The following is a 20,782-nucleotide window of genomic DNA, read 5'->3' on the forward strand; positions in this document are numbered from 1 at the left end:
ATTTTTAGACAAATGATCTCATCTGTTTATCGGAGGTTCTGCGACGCCATGGTTTCCAGCCAACTCTGGCACTGCCACACTGGCATCGATTCTACTTTTAGACTTCCAGGATAGAACATGACTCATGTAAAATGGCGTCTGTCGGGTAGAATGGCTGATACCTACAGGTGAGTACAGTTAAATGCTAAGACATAGAACCTGGATTAAAGAACAAAATAGATTAAAGTCGCATTTCTCTCACAAATTAACAGTTTTTATTGGTGATCGATTATTTTCATTCTCTCGTTCTCCTTCTCTTTCTCTTCGTTGATTTATTGATTGATACAGCAGTTTCCATCCACAGTGCTTTTGTAATTGTTCTGTGCTTGGATCCTCTCTACAAATGAACTCGTATGTTTATGCTGATTACCCTTACAGAACTAAATTTAACCCTCAAAGGCAAACTGTATAAGATACACAGGATGTAAGTTCTATATTTCTCTCCAGCATCCTCTTGCTCTCCAATCTACAATCATGTGCAGACTGCTTGGACTCCTGGCGATAGCCATCCTGGTAGCTCTTCCTTTGGAAGGTAAGAATGTCAACCGATCACGTGACCGCTTGCTGGTAAAGGGAGAGAAACAGTCTAACGTAAGATGTGTTTTCTCAGGGCTTACGTGTCTTATCTAAGTGTGATTTGTCTCTTCAGCTGTAAAATTAATTTGAAAATAACAGCACATCTTGCTGTTGTATGGCACATGCACAAAATGACATCTCAATTAGAATTCCCTCGTAGATAAATAAACACAAAAATTGTTTGCAAGATGTTAGCTGTGTAGCATGCTATCAAATTTTTACCTTCACCATGAAATTTCACTTTCATCCTTCTGTGTTTTCAAGGTGGCAAGATCGGCTGTAATATTCCACCTGTTCCCCCGGGTGGCTCGACCTCACTGACCTGCCTCTTCAGTGAAGACGTTAATGTCAGCAAGAAAGACTTCACTGTGTATCACCACCCCAAAGACAGGAGACCGGGTATTGAGAACCACGATGGAATACATAAATAATTATTCCTGTATGCTATTTCAACTGTGAGATAATACCTAAGTAATGAAAATTTAATCCACTTGTAATTTTAAAAACTTATTTCAACTTTTGTGTTAATATTGCAAAAATATTTAGACTAGACGACAAAATTTGGAGAAAACTTCAAGGCTATTTTATTTTAATATTTAAGAATTACACACATCTGTGTCCAGACGGCGTTGTGGACTGTCTGTGGTTGAATGGCGCCCTCAAGTGCTTCGTCAGATCCGGCTTTATGTACGACTATCAGGTGTCTACAAACATCACAGTCAAAATACCCCGGGTGTTTGAAAATCAGACAGGAGACTACACTTGCCAGGTGTTCGGGTCTGACGCTGGAGACATAGAAAAGTGTACATTCACCCTGAAACATGACAGTAAGTTCACCCCATGTTATTGTGTTTCGTACACCACACTGAATGTAGACCTACCATCACACTGGCGTCTGTTATATACAATTTATACATTCAAGAAATTCTCTTTCTTTCATCTGAAAATGACATAAGAAATGTTTTAAGTAAACGTCGGTGCTACGTCGTTATTCGGATGAGACTTGTCATCGTGGCATCGGCAAACTTTACCATCTACTTAAGCTGAGAACCAGTCGTTTGTGAAAAGGTGGAACAGGAATGGAGAGAGGAAGCAACTTTGCTGTGTGCCTGTGCTTTACCTTTTGAAAATATAATTTGAAGCAAAATAATCATCTGTATTTTACAGCCCTTTATCCAGAGACAGTGTCATCAGAGAAGCTTTCTCAACCGGTTGTGAACATCAACATCGAGAAAGGAGTCCTAAGTGGTAAGAGTGCAACTGTTATACTTAGGTGCAGGTCTCATAAATATGAATATCTGCTATCAAACAAATGCGAAAAATGTCAGGTATACAATAAATGGGTGAGTGATCAGACATTAGAATAGTTACTGGCAGTCCCCAGCTGGTGGTCATGAGAGTTACAGACTGTACTCACAAACCAGTAACTCACATGATCACCAGCCGGGCCTGACGGTAACTCAAAAATGTCCAGGATGTGCTGAGAATACTTATATTGGTGAGAGTTGACTCATTCAGTTTTTCTTGTCAGACAACCTATTGGAATCCAAGCCGGACAACCTGGCAGAGGGGTTGCCAGCCTCTTCATCCTCATCCTCCTCATCATCCTCCTCCTCTGTAATAGTGCCAGTGTGTTCAGTTGTGTCGACTCTAATCATCTTCATTGTCGCCATTGTTGTCTACAAGCTTCATAAGAGGTACTAGATCATACTAATACAGGAATGGTTTACAAATATACAAATACATCAATGGTTTTAATGGTTAAACTAGTTGACTGGTCACTGACTAGACTACAGACATCGATGTGAGACGTTACACATGCTCCTTCGGGAAAAAATATGCATCGCACCATAAAGAACTATCGTTTGAAGTGCTGCCACACAGACAGGTAAAACCTGACAGAGGCAATGCGTGTTCGCTCAATATTATTGTACACGAAGCAAACAACACTAGAATGCTGGAAGGTGGACTGGAGCAATCATTGAATGTGTTAGTGGTCTGCTTAGTCATTAACCCCTCTTTTTTTTAATTCCAGGAGAAATCAAGACTCAAGCAAGCTTCAAGAGCCTGAGAATGATCCACTTAATAATACCAGTGACAATTCCTCACACAATGAAGCAAAACGTATCTAGCCAGCGTGTTGTCTCGTAACAATTCTTGACATTTCTGTCTCATCGGATGTCTTTTTGTGCCAAATAATCTAATCTTCTTGCACCTGATTGAACTGTCGTATACAGAACTAGAAAAACAATTGTTCACTTTCTTACTGACGTTATCTACATGTAAGATTGTCAGTGCTAATTACACCCAAATATGTATACCTGTTCATTCTTCTCACTGTTTCTCCGTGAAAACCTTTTTCATCAAACATAACACCTGTCTTTCCCGAAATCAACAATTTTTTGTTTGTTTGTTTGTTTTAACATCCAATTCTAAATAATTATCATCACAACATACAACAAAGTGATCAGTCTCCAGTTTGGAGTAGGAATCGTCATCGTTGGAAATCAGTCCCTAAGTCCGGTGTCGTCTGCAAATGTTATTATGGCGCAGACTTCATTTCTGTGTTTACACTTCGCCGTTTACAAGGGAAACGAAAAACAAGAGAGATAGTACTGTCCCTTAAGCCAATACGGGTGTAAGCAACAACTTTTAATTTTAACTTTTGGTGTCGCAAAACTGCTTTGAGCGATTTATTTTTCAAACGCATTGGACATGCAGATGTTGCATACCATAAATTGAAATGTGAGACAGAATTAGTAGTTTTTTATAACATACAATTGAGATATGTGTATCCACCTGAATATCAGTCACAGCATGTATTTTCTATATTTCTCTTTTATATGTTGTTTAATAAAGCACATTATCTCGTACCAATGCCACTAAAGGAATAACGAAAAAAGTCTTCACTTTCCCACCTTGACCTGGAGTTTTGAGCTTATTGCAATAATGGTTCTAGTCAGTTGCTAGTGATTTTTGTAATTTTGTTTTTATTGTAATGGGTGGCGCTGGTTTTATTGGCACAGTTGACTTTTGCGAATTTTCTTATTAAAATAAATATACTTTTTATGAAGACTCTTTGTTGTTTTGTGATTTGCATTCTTTGCTGCAAAAGCCTTAACTGGAAAGAAGCACTTACTACGTCGAGCATTCGCCAATCACATTAAATGCTAAACCAACCTCGTTCATTTTTATGGAGATATTGTCAATCTAGAATCGATATAATAACAAAGCTGCTTCGAAGACCTTCTACTAGAAGACGACTCGGTGCAGTTTGAGATTAAGACTAGTAAACATGAGATTTTATCGGTTCAGACTATTAATTCCATATTACTTTTTTATCGGGCGAGAATAAATGACACGGACCCATTCTTTTACTCTTTTTTATAGAAAGATGTAATAAAATAGTTTACATTATAAACGGGACAACGTTTGCTTTTCTGGATATGTATGTATGTGGGTTACAAAAGGCAGTTTGGCAGACTGCAAAACAAAGATGACAATGCACCAATGGACGCTGTTTGTCGCTCTGTCAACACAAGTCTTCTGTTCATCCAGATGACTTTTCTTTATCTGTAGCTATCTTCACTACTGAGACTGGCGGCGTCTTTTCCAACGACCTGCTACCGAGGTCACAAAGTTCACCGTGGTTTGACGTTTCGCGATTCGTCTCACCGACGAGGTCAAGTCGCTCCTTGATGACATCATCAGCCGCCGGCGTGACGTCATTAGGCCCGAACATTTCTCTGCTGTTACGTCCTGCAAGGAACGTGTGGCGATGAGAATAATTGTACATAGCTCTGAATAATAAGTTTCGACAATCAACGATAAACACGAAAAATGATTATCAGAGTTAGCAGAAGGGAGGTGATGAACATTAATTAGTGAGACAGAAACACTAGTATCAGCCTGTAATTACACGTGTTTGATGACTCACTCATGAAAGTATGACAATGGAAACATTTTTTTTGCGGCCGTGAGAAAACATTGAAATAAATGGAAGCGACACATGACTACACAGTAGTCGGAGTTAATAAATGTGATTTGGGTGGTACAGCTAACCTGGAGTCTCAAGAATTTAGAAATAAACCCCAGAACCATCATAAAAAGCATTCAAACTTTAAACTGGAAATAACATGAATCTTTATCGAAATGGTCACGTGCACGATAGTTTTACCAAAGCGCCACCCACCTTGGAATCCTGGTATTTTTTGTTAAAGTGGAGAAAAGCGAGCCAAGATTTCGGAAGACAGCAGAAAAGACGATCAAAGATAGGAATAAGGTACTTGGGATCCACCTCGTCCACACTCATGGGGCCTGCAAAATCACAAAGTTCAAAATTGGTATATTTTTGTTCACTTATACATGTCTCAATATGTTTTTTTGTAAAGAACCTATGTAACTGTAAATGAACATAACTAAATAAATATGAATCTGTTGGTTACCTTCCAGGCCAAAAAGTCAAAAGAACATACTATTCTAATACTGGCATGGGGCACAAGTGCAGTTCCGATCAAAGTATCAGAATAACACACCATCCATTGTCGAATGTGGTACATAGCTCTGCCAAAACTACATTTATCATATACAATAGATATATATAAAGCTTTTAAATGTGACAGTTATTAACCGTTAAAAAAATTAGACCTGCCTGTCATCAAACTGACGAGAAGTCCAATGACCATTGCCGTAACTGTGCCGATGGATGGGTACCACAAATAGGACAAGGTGTACAACTTTTCTATACCTGTGCTATTAAGAGTCAGAAATATTGTATCTGCGATCCTTGTGTCATGATTAATCACTATGACTTACTCCTGGCAATGTCAGAATGTTTATATCTACTTGTCAGCGTTCTCTGCTTCGACAGACATTTGTAAATACACTAAAGTAGGTTTTGCAACAGAAAGATCGTCATTAAAGGTTTGCTGGACACAAGAGGACCTTAGGACCGAAGAGCAGAAAGTGTAACAGAGGTGGAAGGGGGTGAGGACAACTACTAAGAGAAGGAATAGAAAACAGATTTGGACTATCTATGCGCACGCACACACACACACACATGTCTTACAAGTGATAACGAGGACTGGGTGTAGCTGTTGTATTTATCCCTGAGCTGCCAATAGTTGTTAGTTGTGTTGCCATGACAGTAGCATTTCTTGGGATGCAGCTGTTGGTGGGAAAGGCCAGTCCACCTGGAGGCTTAGGCAGACTGTACGCACCGATACTTATCCACATGGGTAGAACTAGTCCCAGAATTCCTCCAACCACTGCACCCTGAAAAATTAATACCCCGTCTCCACCATAAATACGTATGTCAACTAAAGTGTTGTGTTGGTTTTAAGACACCAAAACAGGAGCAAAAGAGGACGGGATCAGGAAATGGAGTCATTCTGGATCAGAGTAAGTTCAGGGATCCAGGTTTGATACCTTTAGGGACATTTCAATGTTGAAAGACGTTTTAAGAGAAGAAATTACAAAGGTTTACGTCGTGGCCTAAAGCTCATCCAATCATTCTATATATATATATAGTGCATTATATACCATTCATAGTTTTTACTATATTTTTTAAGTATGCACGTTCTCTCTATATATGTGTGTGGTAGAGAGAGAGAACGACCTTGCCATTGGCCCAAGGGAAGATGCCACCCATGAGAAACAGACCCAGAAGAGGCCCTGTCGCAGCACCGCTGAAGCTGAGGGAGGCCTGTGTTAAATTCAAGTTCTTTAATTCAGTAAAATGTGCATTTTAGTAGTGGGTGTATGAAGAATTGGGGGCAACAAATGTGTTTAGACATTAACTTGAACCACTAATTGGGCTTATTCTAAAATCGATCACGAATAAGTGTTAATTAAGAACAAGTTTGACATGATTTCAAACCAAGTTACGAAACATGCTAGGGGGATCTGAAAAGCATGACTACGGCAAAAATGTAATGAGCAGTCGGGTCATAAATACATGATTTCTGTCATAAGTAGCTGTCTACGCGATTAATATCAACCCGGAACTCGTGTAGGAGGTTAACCCTCTATATCTCAAACTGACCTTTTTTTTAGTAATTTTGTTTCCGTTGTAAAAATTATTTAGAGTCCACTGAACACATAAAAATGTTGGAGTTTATTTTTGCGTGTTTACATCCTGTGCTATTAATATGATACTGGGATGACTCAAAATGATAACACTATCCATGTACTGCTCCATGATCTGACTTTTTCATCTTTGCTGACTTTAGTGGGAATATTGGCATGATCTCTAACTGCCATCTGAGACAGCAGATCCATGTTTGTAAATAAATTATCAAAGCAGATAGTATAAATGGCTATATCACCAATATATTGTATAGCATTTAAGACTACGCGAGGAGCAAGAGGTATATCCATTCCAATGGCTTCCTTTCCACAATACAATGAGAAACTGTAACAGTATCCCTCACTGGAGCACATGACCCAATATTTATACCCAAATCTGATGGGCTTATCTTTTATGAATTGTCCTCTAAATGGGACACTGGGAAATAACGGGTTAAAGTCGTAGCTATTTAAAAACTCCTGATATCACAGAACCAAAATTAGTCACGATAGCCTATCGCTATGAACTTTAGCCTTCCTGTAAAAGATCCATCAGTTTTCATCAGTTTCTCCAGTGGTTCGGTCCTGCGTCGGCTACTTGCCTGTAGAACCGTACCGCCCAGCCCCTGAGCCATCAACGCCATTCCGATGCCAGAGGCGCCGTAGACTACAACTGAAACAAGTCATAAAGGAAATTGGATTAATTGTGAGAGATGAGCTAAGGTAAGGATGTTGTCAATAAAGTGAGTGAGTGAGCTGCAGCCATCAGTATAGTGCACTACAAGGTGGAGTTCAGTACAGCAACATTACAGGTAACAGTGTACTGCACACTCACGGTTCCTACCTAGCACTTTAGTGACCCAAGTTTTCTGCCTCTCCGTCAGACGGTCTCCCAGAGACGGTTTCAGGAAATCTTCCCATGTAATGGCGGCCAAAGCGTTGAGACTCGAAGACACTGAGCTAAACGCCATCCAACAATCAAGGACAAACATGACATTGCTAAGGGGCCTAGGAAGCAAGTTACAAACGGGTGTAAATGTCATTAACCAATATAAGATAACCAGCACGTATTTAGACTATTCATCATGGAGTTAAGGGTCATAAACATCTGAATATTGAAGACACCACCAGAAATTTTTAGCATATGCTTCTTCATTCGTTGAAAACTCAATTTGGTACTAAAAATGCCACGCGGGAAACCAGTCAACCGTCTGCTAGTTACAGACCAAATCAAGAAGCAAATTTTTCAGTTCAGTCGAACGTGACATTCAAATTCTTGGTCATCGACATCATCACTTGTTTAAGCACCACTATCATCAGTAGCAAGCACTTCCGTCAGCTCCGACAACAAGGCCTTCTCACCTGAGAGCGCCACCAAAAAGACAGGAGATGAAGAGTCCCGGAAGTCCATCGACATTCAGCACCTCCATCACAAAGTAAGGGATCAACTGTTGCGCAAGACAGAAAAAGTACAGGCATCACTGGGCATACATCACATCGTTGAACGAATGATTATCCCCGTTATCAACCCCGCCGACACCCAAAAAGAGGGTTTTAGAAGGTGGGGACGAACATAGAGACGCAAAGCTATTCCTAAAAATACATGGTATTATTCCTTGAAACTTATGCCAAGCATATCAAGACAAATCACATCATTGTGTTCCCACGGTTATTTTCCATCAGCAAACAGGTCGGAGTTTCAAAAAGAACAAACTGTTCCCAGAGAAACAGACTTACAAGGCCAGAAAGGAGAATTTTCTCTCTTATATAGCCTCATCTTTACAAAAAATGAAAGCAGTTATTTTTTCAGGTGCGTCCTACCTGATTCGAGTTTCCAATCTGGCGGGAGGTAAGGGGTCGCAGTCCTTCTTTACGTAATAGGCGAAGACTACTATTCCAGCCACACAAGTGATCAGATACAGTACAAGCATTCCAATGATGTTTAGTAGTACAGATCTTTTAGAGAAAAATAAATACATTTAGTGTATGTTTAGTACAAAAACACATTCTCTCTCGACACATCTCTACCTCTCTCACTATGTAATTATATTTCTAAACTCACCCTTTACTCTTGAAATGATTTTAACTCTTAAAGAAGTTTTTTTGGTATAAAAATGAAAACTGGTGAAGTATAATAAGCTATTAAGTGTATTTGTTACTCCTTAAACAGCAAAACCTATCACGAAACTTATATTTGATAATTGCCAAGTGAAGTTCTCTTGATCTAAAAAAGGACAAATAATCAAGCATATAATAAACTATTACCTTATTAGTTATTCCTCGAATATCAAAATCTATCATAAATATAAATTTGCAAACTGTTCAGTGAATACGTTTAATTCACGAAGACATACATTAGAACGACAAGAGGCTGACTATTTCTATGAAACACATGCTGCGTCTTATAGCTGCATAAGATCTTCGTTTCTTGCTTCCCCCACACGTCCACTCTGGGTAACGACACCAGGCAATCTTATCTACACTCACATTCTGGCCTTCCTGAGCGACGGCAGGGCGCAGTACCGCTGCACGCTCGCCTGGTTGCACCCGTAGATCCCTGTCCACAACACCATGCTGCCCACGATGAGAGACCAGAAGGAGTGGCGTTGGGTGGGATCTGGGTTAAAGCTAAACCCACGAATATACAAGAAGTTTATTTCATAATTAGCATTTATCTTTTGTACTTATTTGTGGATTTTTCTTGTTTGTTTGCTTGCTTGTTTGTTTGTTTGTTTGTTTGTTTGTTTGAGGAATTGTTTACACTTTAGGGTGATCTATTTATAGACGAATCAAGCGATGACAAAGCAAAACGCTCTAAATTCTCCAGTTTCTAGAAAATCATTTCTAAAAAAGAACGGAATCTTTTCTCACTTCGATGACAACGATGACAGATAATGGTGATGATGACGAGTACAACATTGATGAACACAACAACGGGAGGGTGTTATGCTAAGGCAGACTAAGAAACTCACTCAAAGAACTGTATTCGTTCCCATTCTTCGTTGATTTTCCAAACCTTGCTCATGCTTCCAACAGAAATGACTCCCTGCAGACAGCCCGTCATGTAAACACAGTGTTGAGCTGTAGTAGCTGTAGTCAAGAATGCGATGCTCAAGACCTTGTACATCTCTCGCTCATATTTTGGAAAGGGACATCTTACAACTGCCTCATTTGAAAATAGCTCGGATGAAATGTTAGTCTATATTGTGCAACTAGAAACCTCACAAGTAATTGACAAAACTATAAAAAAAAAAAATTTTTTTTGATCAAATAGAGGTTGTCATGGATGAAAAATAAATTTGATCTTTATTAATTAACGGTATACAAAATTGTAACAGGGGTGTTAACTCAGGCGTTGCAACAAACAAAGGGACGTTAGTGTAAGCGGTAAGGTTGGTGGCTTGAGATCTCACCCTAATGACGATGGCCAGCAGTCCGGCCAGCATGACAAACGACTGAAGCACGTCTGTCCACACCACGGCCTTCATTCCTCCCTGTCACAAACGACGTCTCACGGTCAATGCCAGAGTTCAATGCCAGTAGCTACAGCTTGTATGTCTATACCTCCTTCTTTCACACTCACACATACAATGGACGCACACACGCAAAATACGCACGCACATACATCAAACAAACAGCCACATCAAAAACTCACGCGCGTACACACAAACACACGCATTAATAACAGCATCTCACAATTGCTGTATAGAACGTAGCCACGACGCCAATGATGAGAACTGTTGCCCACACCGGGAATCCAGTCACTGCACAAAGCCAGCAAGCCTAGTTCTTAGTCTTTTTAGTTGTTATTTACGTTAGTTCAAATTCATAACTCCGTGCACATTATTTCTAATATATATATATGGGAAAGGTCATTACTCACGAAGCATCTTCTAATTGTTAGCTGTTTCTTATCATCTATTATTTTCTACTGCACCTCATTCATATGGCGTGTTCTAGATAACTGAAATTAAAGAAGATCCGGTTCAAACAAACTAGATAAACATTTCCAGAGTCTATTGTATGCTATTCTGACTTTTCTTTCCTTAGTTGTTTCTTCATCCGTTGATTTATTTCCACTTCTTCTTTTGTCATTAAGTCTGATTTTTGTCTTCCGGGGTTTCCTCAGATATTCTGAACTATTTCAAGGGAGAGCACACCGCAAATTATGGAGCAGTGCAGTTACTTCCCTTCACGGATCAGAAACCACCACGAGAATAATATTTCATATAAATATTAATAACTTATAAGAAATATTAAAAATATATCAAACTGACTTGAATTTTTTACTCTATCAAGAACTATTTTTAAATATATAATCTTATTTCCCATGGGTGCGTTGCCTTACACGTTCTTACCAGCTTCTAGTGCAGTGGAAGGCGCATAAGATGATATTCCCATGTAAATAACCTGTGGCATCATGAATTATTCAATATTAATATAATTATGAAATTTATTTAATAGTAACACAATTCATTTTATAATTTGAAAATGCAATTTATATTGATAGAATTCGTTATATTAACGCATTCTATAACCAATCGTCACCGCAACTGATTCATTCCATGTGCCATTCACTTGATAAACTCTATTATTGCTAGTACGAGCACTATCTTGAATTTATCATGAAGATCAATAAAGCTGTATGGTATTGTACCGTAAGAGATTTTTTTAGTAAAACCAAAGTATTTCATTTATAATAAATTGAAAAGTTGCTATCCAATTAATTTTTTATATACAGTTTCACTCCATAGTTATGAAATGTATTTTATTTACGTCATTTACAATGAATTGTAATTTAATTATAATTAAACTTATAGAATGCATTTTATAATTATAAACTACAGAAAGAAAAATATACATTTCCCCTTTTGATGCTCCATACGAGCGAGCTTGTGTCGTGTGAGAAATTTTGGACTCTTTTGTCTAGGCTACAGAAGAAAGCACATTATACCACAGTCATATGTACAGATTTTATAACTTGTGCATGTTTGCTGTCACAAGTGTCCAGGTGAGAAAACAATACCTGTTGTACTGCCATAATAACAGTTCCCGTCAGTCTTGCTGGTCGAGACTTATACCTCTTCTCTAAATACTGGAAATAGAAGAGAGCGAGTTCTGAGGTACCCTAACTTCAGGCCAGTTATTGGTGTTTCTAATTAATGCCTTTATCAAAGTGAAAAAATGACATAAAATGTGCTATTTGTGTGTATTCTATACGTTTTTGTATATGTTTGTATATGTGGTTCGGCTTGTGAGCACAAGAAAATTTCTGTCTTGGACTTCATCGGCAGACAATAAAGTTTGATTTGATTTCTGTAAAATAAAAAGAAACAAGTGAATATTAAACAACTGAATATATGTTGCAATACATAGACACATTTTAATAGATGTGTGTGTCATACTCGTCAGAGCTGATTAGTAATCCAGATTGTGTAAAGAGAAATGGCATTCATCAACAACGGCAATATTTACATTTGCACAAAAAGAGAGTTGAAGTCGAGAGTCTGTCAGTTAAAGCACAGCCTAAGTTTTGATATCTGAACAGTGAATCTTTTTTTTTTTTTTTTTTTTTTTTTTTTTAAGCCTGGATTGTGTTTCGAGAATAAAGACAATGATTTAGACCGGTCATAAAACAAAAGACAAAATGATTTGTTGGTGATATTGTTACCTTCTCTATTCCCCCGGTACCTTTCATACTCTTGTACATTGATTTGTAATTATTTTTCTAATTCCTTCACTAGTTTGCTTTTGATGTTGTTATTCGTTAGTTTTGTTTATTCATTCATTAATTTAATGTCTCCCGTATGGTGTAAATAATACTGCCAGTCCCTTTACTTATTCACATCAGGGACCTTTGCTTCATCCCTCTAAGTTACCAACGCACCTCGAAGCTGCTTGTCAGTCTCAGCGGGTACAACAGCGGAACAAAGATAAGATTGGCGACGATAACGGCAAGCACAACACCGACGACGTACAGCGTGTACTGGGTGCCGTTGACGTACATCTCGGCTGGGGTGCCCAGGACCAAGATGGCGGAGACGAAAGATACCAGAATGGAGATGGCAACGGGAACGACACTCATACTCCGATTGGCCATAAGAAATTCATTCGTTGTTCTCTGCTTATCGCCTCTGCAGCTGTAAAAGATGCCGATTCCGGCCGAAATGACCAACATCAAGGTAAAGATGATTAGGTCCAGCACCTGAAGCCGCCTCTCCTCCATTGTTCCTTTGAGGTGGACGGTCCTAACTGTTTTTTCTTCGCTCTTTACTATAAAGTTTTGTTAAATAACTTTATACAAGTTCTGAGAAACCCCAGTGCTGCGTCCGTTTCTCTTGAAAGTGTGTAGTAGCTGCCGTCGACGTGGGACTGAAAACATAAACCTAACATTGTGATTTTAAACAAGTGCTTCTGTTATCACATATTTTGTCTGTCCCACTCGCAATCTCTCCTCCACCCACCTACCCACACACACGTATACATACCAGTGGCTGACACTCTCCCAAGACATGCTCCAATCGCTAACCCGTAACGTCCTTTAATACCAACAGCAACGTGAGGTGGCAAGTAAGAAATGTATAACATTATTGCACCCAACAGGCAAGTGGGTGCAAGAGCGCACACATGCATACACATGTCAACTTAACGAGAGTTCATTTCATGGGAAAAGTCTACAGTCTTCAGTTTCGTAAATTCTCAGACTTAGACAAAGGTTGCCCTTCGTGTGTAAAAACTCAAACAACTTCACGTCCCTCTGTAGGTTTAACCAGTTGCGTCGAAATGATATGCTACGGCGCAGTTGCTACTATCTAGCACTACTAAACAAAGTCGTCGCTAGCAGTGTTTATCTTTAAGAGTAAATATCTAGGTGTTTGCGATATGAAATGACTTTATCTAAGAACAGATTTTTGTGTCTTTTATTCATGAGAATTGCTTAGATGTGGGTAGTTTGGGAGAGTTTTAATACATGACAGCTGACTATATTTAAGAAAGATAACTTTTAGAAATTCAAACAGCACATCCATGAGCACAAATTTGCATTTATTTAAAAAATCCATAAAAATCTAATTTATGAGAATTTATGAATATGAGAAAAGCAGTTAAAAACAGACTTACACATGAATATAAACCAGCCACATTCAGAAGACTTGCTCACGTACTGAGACATATAGATTTCTGTTTACATACAAGCATGCAGCAATAAATTCTCACACAAATCATAATAACCATAATTAATAACAAATCATAATACTACTATTAATAATAATGTATATGTTTATATGGTGTCCAGACATTTAATCCCCAGACACTTCATCCCCAACACTTCATCCTTAAAATGAAATTTTAACTATAAAAATTATGAAGCCAGCGAAAAATTTAACTGAAATTCAAATAATTATCTTCATATAAACATCACAATAAGTTTTACAATTAAAATACTTTAACTAATGTTGTAGAGGTTCAAATGACGTTGAAGTTAATAGCATGATTTGAATATTATTAATGTATTTCATTATTTATTTTAATTGTAAAACTTATTGTGATGTTTATATGAAGATAATTATTTACATTTCAGTTAAATTTTTCGCCGGCTTCATAATTTTTATAGTTAAAATTTCATTTTAAGGATGAAGCGTTGGGGATGAAGTGTCTGGGGATTAAGTGACTGGGAACCTGTTTATATACATTCATATCCCTTATTGTAAGAACATTGGTGGACAATTTAAAGATAACAGCTATGCTTACTATGAAATATACAGAACGCAGCAGAAGATGGCGGAAGTTTCCAAGGAGAATTTTCCGCTAAAATTCTAGGTCTCGTTCGTCGGGTGCGTTGTCTAATCCATACTTCACGTTGTGGTTTTTTTCATCCAATACACACCCGCACTCCGCCGACCTTGGAATCCACCAAAGACCCTGCTTTTTACCAGACAAAAGTGTATTTTCTTCGGTAAGTCAACTCCACAGATCTTCATATGTGTTCTCTGCTGCTGTCACAATACGGACATCGCAAATCTCTTTTGCTCTAATGATATACGTTCATCTATTTCACATGACGATGACATACGTACCACACGTTAGCATTCGTTCGGACTGACATGCTCACACAGGTAAATAAGTTCAGACATAGATTTATTTACATAATTTACACGTGCAACTACTATATTTATTCTAACCTACCTAGTCTACTAAAATCTAGTACCTAGCTCCCTGAGGTGTGGAAAGTGGGGCTTGAATGACGTGAGTCGCTTTCCAGAGGGACCAAAACACCTTGCGGCAAATTTGTACTTCTCACGTACTGAGAACCAAAGTTTTACTGCTTTTACAAGCAGAACCAGCTGCCTTTCGGTCAACAGGTCCAAGCACTGACTTTTGCCTGCTATTTATACTGGACAGTTTGGGTGCTACGTCGGCTGTCGTCAGTCTCGCGCCAAAGCAGAGCCTCGACCAGAATGAAAACTCAGATCAGCCCTGCTTTCGTCATAATTTAAAGAAAATTTATTTCATAAACTCAATGGCCACTTTGCATCATCTATTCCCTATAGAAATACACTGTAATCACAAATGAAATAATTTAATTAGAGCACCAAGATTGCAGATATTAAACATCACAATTCATCTTTCTGCCACAAAACATTGGCGATTTCATGGCAAAAACCATAGAATTTTAAAAAATCAGTATCCACCAAAATAAAGTCCTGTTCTGCCAATGCTATAAGGCTGCGGCTAGGGACATCTAGTTTTCTTTTCCAAAAGCCAAGAGTATATTCTGTATCCTTGAAATGCCCTAAGTGGTACTTCTCGGTCACATCCCCTTGTTAGACTCCATGGTGGGTGAGGCGCAGATGGAATGAACCAAATTTCTTTCATTATGACTACCAAAAAGAAAGAAACAGGAGAAACTCTGGGTGAGGTAAAAGTGTCTTCGGATATGGTCACAAAACAACGTGGGATTGGGAACTAGAATTAGGCGATAATCAAGGGGCGTGTAGCGCTGGCTCCGATTCCTGTAATACAACTCTTATTATTATTATAATCAGATGCAGGTCAATTCAGGTAAGGAAGGGACACGACAATGCGGTCAGAAAATGTATAGCGTTGGCTCTGTTTTCGGTAATACAACTCTTATTATAGGCCGGCACGGGTAAATTCAAATAAGGAATGAATTCTAGAGGTTGGGGGACTGTGTCACACTAGCGGCGATGACTGATTGGTTATAGGTATGTAGATATGTGAATATGTGATATATTAAAATTAACCAACAGGTACTCACAATTAAGTTACTACTCCATGCACAATAAAAATACAGTGTTCTGTTGACTCCCACTTGCAAATTAAATAACGCAGTTACTTGTGATTAGAAACAACCTAGCAAAGCAGTGACAGGGAGTGCAGATTTGAGAAATTATCACAAAGAGAAAGGATAATCCTCCTTTTTTCTGTCATCACTAAGGCCATAAAAACATTTTTACCACTTATTGTAATAAGTGAGATATTCTCAGCAAAGCAGTCTTAGTTAGACAGCATGCTTTATGTGCATGCTCTGCATTATAGACTTCTGCTGGAATGTGTGGAAACTCCAGCAAATCTGGGTACCTCATGATTGTGTGCTGACCCACAAGAGTCTCTATGTTCTTGGCCATGTCAGTTAAAGGTTGATCACTGATGCGAGAGGACAGCTCAGCAAGGCTGTGACTGTTGAGAGAGCACTTGTTTGCATCTCTGTAGTACAAAACCGCCTTGAGGCCCTTCTCAACGGCCTACAACAGCAAAAAATTATATTGCATTTGAGTGCATGTGCACAGCGGTATGTAAACCAAAGTGAAATTTAACCAAAAAAACAACTCAAATCTTAATAAAATAGACTCATGACATGCTGCAATACTTTGAAAGATATACTGACAACAATCATTGATTAACAAATAATTTCCATTAGCACTACTCACCTATAATCAAAATGAGCCCTATGTGAATTCTCAAACTTGAACATGACAACAGGCTACCACATCATTTACCCAGCAAACATAAAATGTGGGGTGACATGAAAACTTAAAAATATGAAGCCAGAGTAAGCAACAATTGCTGAACACTTTTTGGTGCACTTGTAATAGTTAAATCATCTTAGAAAATTGCAAGGTTGCTATTATGTCAAAAGTTGCCACACCAGCATAGCAAGAGACAAATTTTGAAATTAAATGTCCTTATTTCTCAGTTTCTAATGTAACAGAGCAATTGCAAGGCCACATTGTATGTGAAGTGACAACCAGGAAATTTAGAAACCTTTCTTTCACCTTACCACCTTATCTAAGTCCCCACCACATAACCATACGAATGATATATGAATTATTAGGCAAACATACATTATTAAATATGAACCCACCTGATGACACAGAAAACAAATCCAGTTAAATCCTTGAGAGTAACTTCCCATAGCTGACATTGCTGTCTGCAGATCTGCCTGCGCCTGGCGAAACCAACGCAGCCCTTCTGAACGTTGTGGGTTGCATCCAACAGTCCACATTCCACAAGTTCTCCGCAGGCCTCTTTGACATCCTCGCTTATTACCAATGATTGTCCAAGGCACTCCTTGTCCCCTTACAGGCTGCGACTCTTTGGGATAAGCATCAACTTCATCTTTATCATTCAATCCTTGTTGTTCAACTACATCCATCTGTTTTGCAATGTCTGCCCTAAATAGTTTGTCTAATTTCTCTTCATCTAAAATGTTTTCTGCCAGAGCCTTCACAAAACAACTAAAGCTTTCCTTGTGATCCACGTGCCCCTTTAATACCAATCGCTTACACGCACATATTCTATCTTCTTCCTTTGGCAGCAGCTTTGCTTCTTTCAGAGCAAGACGAATCTCTTCATATGACGTTGAATCATGTGGCAATGGTGTATAATTATCTACATGTTCTCTTGAGGCAATAGTCTCCTCTTCTTCAAATAAGAACCTGTACAGCTTTGTAGCAGGCACTGTAGCTGTTCTATTTCCTCCGAGATCAATTTCATATTTTCTTAATAATGCTGGTTTTTCCTTCCCTCTGTCTATCTCCTCTTGCACCTCACCCAGTATTATGGTATGGACATACACAGCATCTGTTGAATCAGTAAGCTGTATCACATTAGAGTCTCTTGGTTCTGTATTGTAAGTTTCCTGAAATCTAGGATCGTACACCTCATAGGCAACATGGTCACCTTTACAAAACACATGAAAGTTTTTGTCCAGATACTCATGGTAATCAACAGGTACAAACGTACCAGCTGAAGGGTAATCATTTTTGTCCTCGATTTTACTGTTGGTAAGAATACCCATGCTTTGCAAAAGTCTTCTTAAAAATTCCATTATGGTTAATTGGCCACACAATCCAGCTGGAGCTAGGAAGGAGGACTTCTGAAACTGACAGAAGTACATTAAAATGAAAATTTACCTATTTAGCATATTTTAAAAAATAAAAATTAGGCATTCAGTTTTTTAAAAATTAACTTTACATCACCCCCACCAAAACTAAAATATAAGATCAGCACAGTATCTGGTACTGGTGTGAAATCAAAACATCTTAATTACCTCTGTTTCAAAAAATTGCTGTGTCTGCCAACAGTAACATCAGAACATCACTTTACACGAAACATCAACAAAGTCTATAAAAGAACATAAAATTTTTACATCTAATTCTACTTCTCCCTTTATAATTATTTATGCAAACATCTATATTTTCTTTCACAAGTATTTTAAACTTTGGACACATTTATATTGCCTCTCAAAATAAAAATAAAAAAAAGATGAGCATCACACCAACTAAAAGCATACATAAAAATGGATGTTCTGTAATGTGAACAATCAGTATGGCCATTTGCATTTGTATGTGTTCTGCCCATAAATTGATGTACATCTAGATTTTGCAGTGGGACAGATAACATGATTCTAGCTCTAGAAGAGGGTTAGTGTTAAATTAAAAAAAGAAAATTAATCCTCATCTGGCATGATTTAAATAGGTGTATGAACAGTGTTTGGCTCTGTTGGTAATATCTGAGGTTAACAGCTATGCATGTCATCAGAGATCAATTTATCTTTTGGAAATGGGACAATCTGGCTTTTAGTGTTGGGACGAAGTGGTCTTACTTGGGACACTTTGACTCAGGCTGTGAGATGATATGAAATGAGCGGTGACCGAGTCACATTACCCACAGCATATTATAAATTTTGTAAATATTTGATAATAATAGCATTATGTATCATCTGTGATCGATTCATCATTTGGGCCAAGGACAATTTGACTTTTTTGTGTTAGGACAAAATGGACATAGCTGAGACGATTTGGCTTAGACTGTGGTGATATGATCTTGGGATCTTGGAAATGACCAGCCTCCTGTAACACATATAAAGCTGGAATAGAGTTTCTCTGCAAAACCCCAGGTAAACAACTAAAGCAGTCATCATGATCATATGAAACTTACTTTCCTTCTGATGCAGCATTAAATATAGTTATCCATCACAGTAAATCTGCAACAAAAAAAATCTTTTTGTTCAATGCCATGTTAATCATTAACTGATTCAGAAATTTCGATCAATGTAAAGACTGGACAAAAAAGAACAGAAAGTCATTATCAGGATTTTTGACCCATTATTCATGTACAATTTAAAATTCACTGTATCAAAGAACTAACCATGAATTATTTAAATTAAGGTGACAGTACACTCTAGAAAAAAAATTGTTTTAATAATAATAAATGCAAAATTTGTAAAGCACATACTCACACTCCTAAGGAGTATGCTCTTAGCGCTTAAGAGCAAGAACAAAACATGGCTTACAAGGGACAGAAAACAAATCACATATGAACTATAAAAGCATAAACAACTGTGCTAAACAAAGAATAAAATCAAATACAGAAAACACAAGGAGGAACCAAATAACAAGAACAAAAGCTGAGAGTAACATATGATATTGCAAAAGGAAGAGCATAATGGGAAAGGTTGTTAGGAGTAATGTTTATGGAAGAAGTGCGTTTTACAGATTTTTAATAATATTTTGTGTTGGAATAATCAAGTAACTGTTGAAAAAATGTTTCTAAGTGGTTACAATGGAAATTTTGACTGTAACAATGATTTTTTTTTTTGAAATGTAGTATTTTTTCAAAATAACTTTCCGACTTGATCCCAAATCATAGATCTCTACTCGAAACACTGTTACGTATCATTCAAAATAATATTACTGATATGATAATTCTTTTTGCTTTTACTTTTCTGCGTTTACATTCTAAATACAGCGCGCACACACACCTTCTCACAGGTTCCTCTACTCCCACTCTGTTGACACTACTACCAAAGCGGAAACGGAAGCCTTTGATTTTGATTGGATAAATAAAGTATGACATCATTGGCGGCATGTTTCGTCTGCTTCCGAAATGATTACAGAAACTACAGTGAACAAATTCTCACAGCAATAAAATAAGTGTGAACGACACACTTCTTCCTAAATGAGCTTATCAAAAAGTAAACTAACAAATTAAATTAAATCTTTACGCAGTGCAATAGTTAGATATAGTGTAAGTAATATAAATGCAGTTCTATATGCGAGCACAATATATATTACAGCTTACTCGGCTCTGCGAACATGTGTCACACATACGGTGTCCTGAGACGAGATCTGAACGCAGAGCCTATCTTAACTGCAGTGGTGACAAGCGACATCGAGTGTCTTAGCCACTACAGATTACCCCACCGAGCGCACCCTGATAAGACACCAGCATTGAAACCCTCCCGGTCCACGTATCCCGAGACCTAACGGGTGTAAAACCACAGGTTCACAGGTGAGGGCCGCCTCACAGCCGATCACACAATGACGTCATACCGATATTAAATCCACCCGAGGTCTCGCGGTCAGCGTAAACATAGCGGCGGAAGCGACAATACTGCAATTTTTCTGTTTATAAACATCTGCTATTGTGCTGATTAGTATTAATAAAACGAGTAAAAATAATTCATTTTTCCTGTGTTGCTCTTGTGTGCTCCAATCGTACTTAGAGATAATTTTTCAAACGTTTTTGCGCCATTAATTATGACAGACTTTGGTGTCCTTTTATAACTTTCAAATGT

The 20,782-nt window shown here is 38.1% G+C and overlaps 3 protein-coding genes across 3 annotated transcripts; 1 reads left to right on the forward strand and 2 right to left on the reverse strand.

The window, feature by feature from the left end:
- Positions 1–13: 13 nt before the first annotated feature.
- On the forward strand, positions 14–3,682 carry LOC112557275. The gene is made up of 7 exons (XM_025227029.1): positions 14–167; positions 487–571; positions 880–1,014; positions 1,239–1,442; positions 1,783–1,863; positions 2,147–2,312; positions 2,651–3,682. Exons 2-7 carry the CDS (start codon positions 514–516, stop codon positions 2,745–2,747), a joined length of 741 nt encoding a protein of 246 aa, XP_025082814.1. The 5' UTR covers positions 14–167; positions 487–513; the 3' UTR covers positions 2,748–3,682.
- On the reverse strand, positions 3,014–20,018 carry LOC112557274 (sodium-coupled monocarboxylate transporter 1-like). Its single transcript, XM_025227028.1, is given in 21 exon segments — positions 3,014–4,374; positions 4,808–4,932; positions 5,267–5,367; positions 5,684–5,889; positions 6,233–6,319; positions 7,284–7,354; positions 7,526–7,641; positions 8,044–8,129; positions 8,503–8,534; positions 8,537–8,637; positions 9,169–9,309; positions 9,654–9,727; positions 10,095–10,175; positions 10,378–10,445; positions 11,040–11,091; positions 11,708–11,776; positions 12,569–13,053; positions 14,431–16,445; positions 17,066–18,085; positions 19,144–19,189; positions 19,967–20,018. Coding segments are annotated over 17 exon segments (1,920 nt in total). The 5' UTR covers positions 12,908–13,053; positions 14,431–16,445; positions 17,066–18,085; positions 19,144–19,189; positions 19,967–20,018; the 3' UTR covers positions 3,014–4,203.
- Positions 16,161–18,001, reverse strand: LOC112555443 (sacsin-like). The gene is made up of 2 exons (XM_025223852.1): positions 17,066–18,001; positions 16,161–16,445 (listed from the first exon to the last, which is right to left on the reverse strand). The coding sequence occupies exons 1-2, from the start codon at positions 17,999–18,001 to the stop codon at positions 16,161–16,163; spliced, it is 1,221 nt and encodes a 406-aa protein (XP_025079637.1).
- Positions 20,019–20,782: the final 764 nt, after the last annotated feature.

This window comes from Pomacea canaliculata, linkage group LG2 (assembly GCF_003073045.1).
Source record: "Pomacea canaliculata isolate SZHN2017 linkage group LG2, ASM307304v1, whole genome shotgun sequence".
NCBI classification, from domain to species: Eukaryota; Metazoa; Mollusca; class Gastropoda; order Architaenioglossa; family Ampullariidae; genus Pomacea; species Pomacea canaliculata.

Bases quoted from the DNA above. Each gene is read 5' to 3' on its own strand.
- LOC112557275 (XM_025227029.1), top strand. From the start codon at position 514: ATGTGCAGACTGCTTGGACTCCTGGCGATAGCCATCCTGGTAGCTCTT. The intron at 1,443-1,782 runs GTAAGTTCACCC...TGTATTTTACAG, and splicing joins ATTCACCCTGAAACATGACA to CCCTTTATCCAGAGACAGTG. The intron at 2,313-2,650 runs GTACTAGATCAT...TTTTAATTCCAG, and splicing joins GTCTACAAGCTTCATAAGAG to GAGAAATCAAGACTCAAGCA.
- LOC112555443 (XM_025223852.1), bottom strand. From the start codon at position 18,001: ATGGGTATTCTTACCAACAGTAAAATCGAGGACAAAAATGATTACCCT. The intron at 16,446-17,065 runs GTGGGTTCATAT...TTGCTGTTGTAG, and splicing joins TTTGTTTTCTGTGTCATCAG to GCCGTTGAGAAGGGCCTCAA.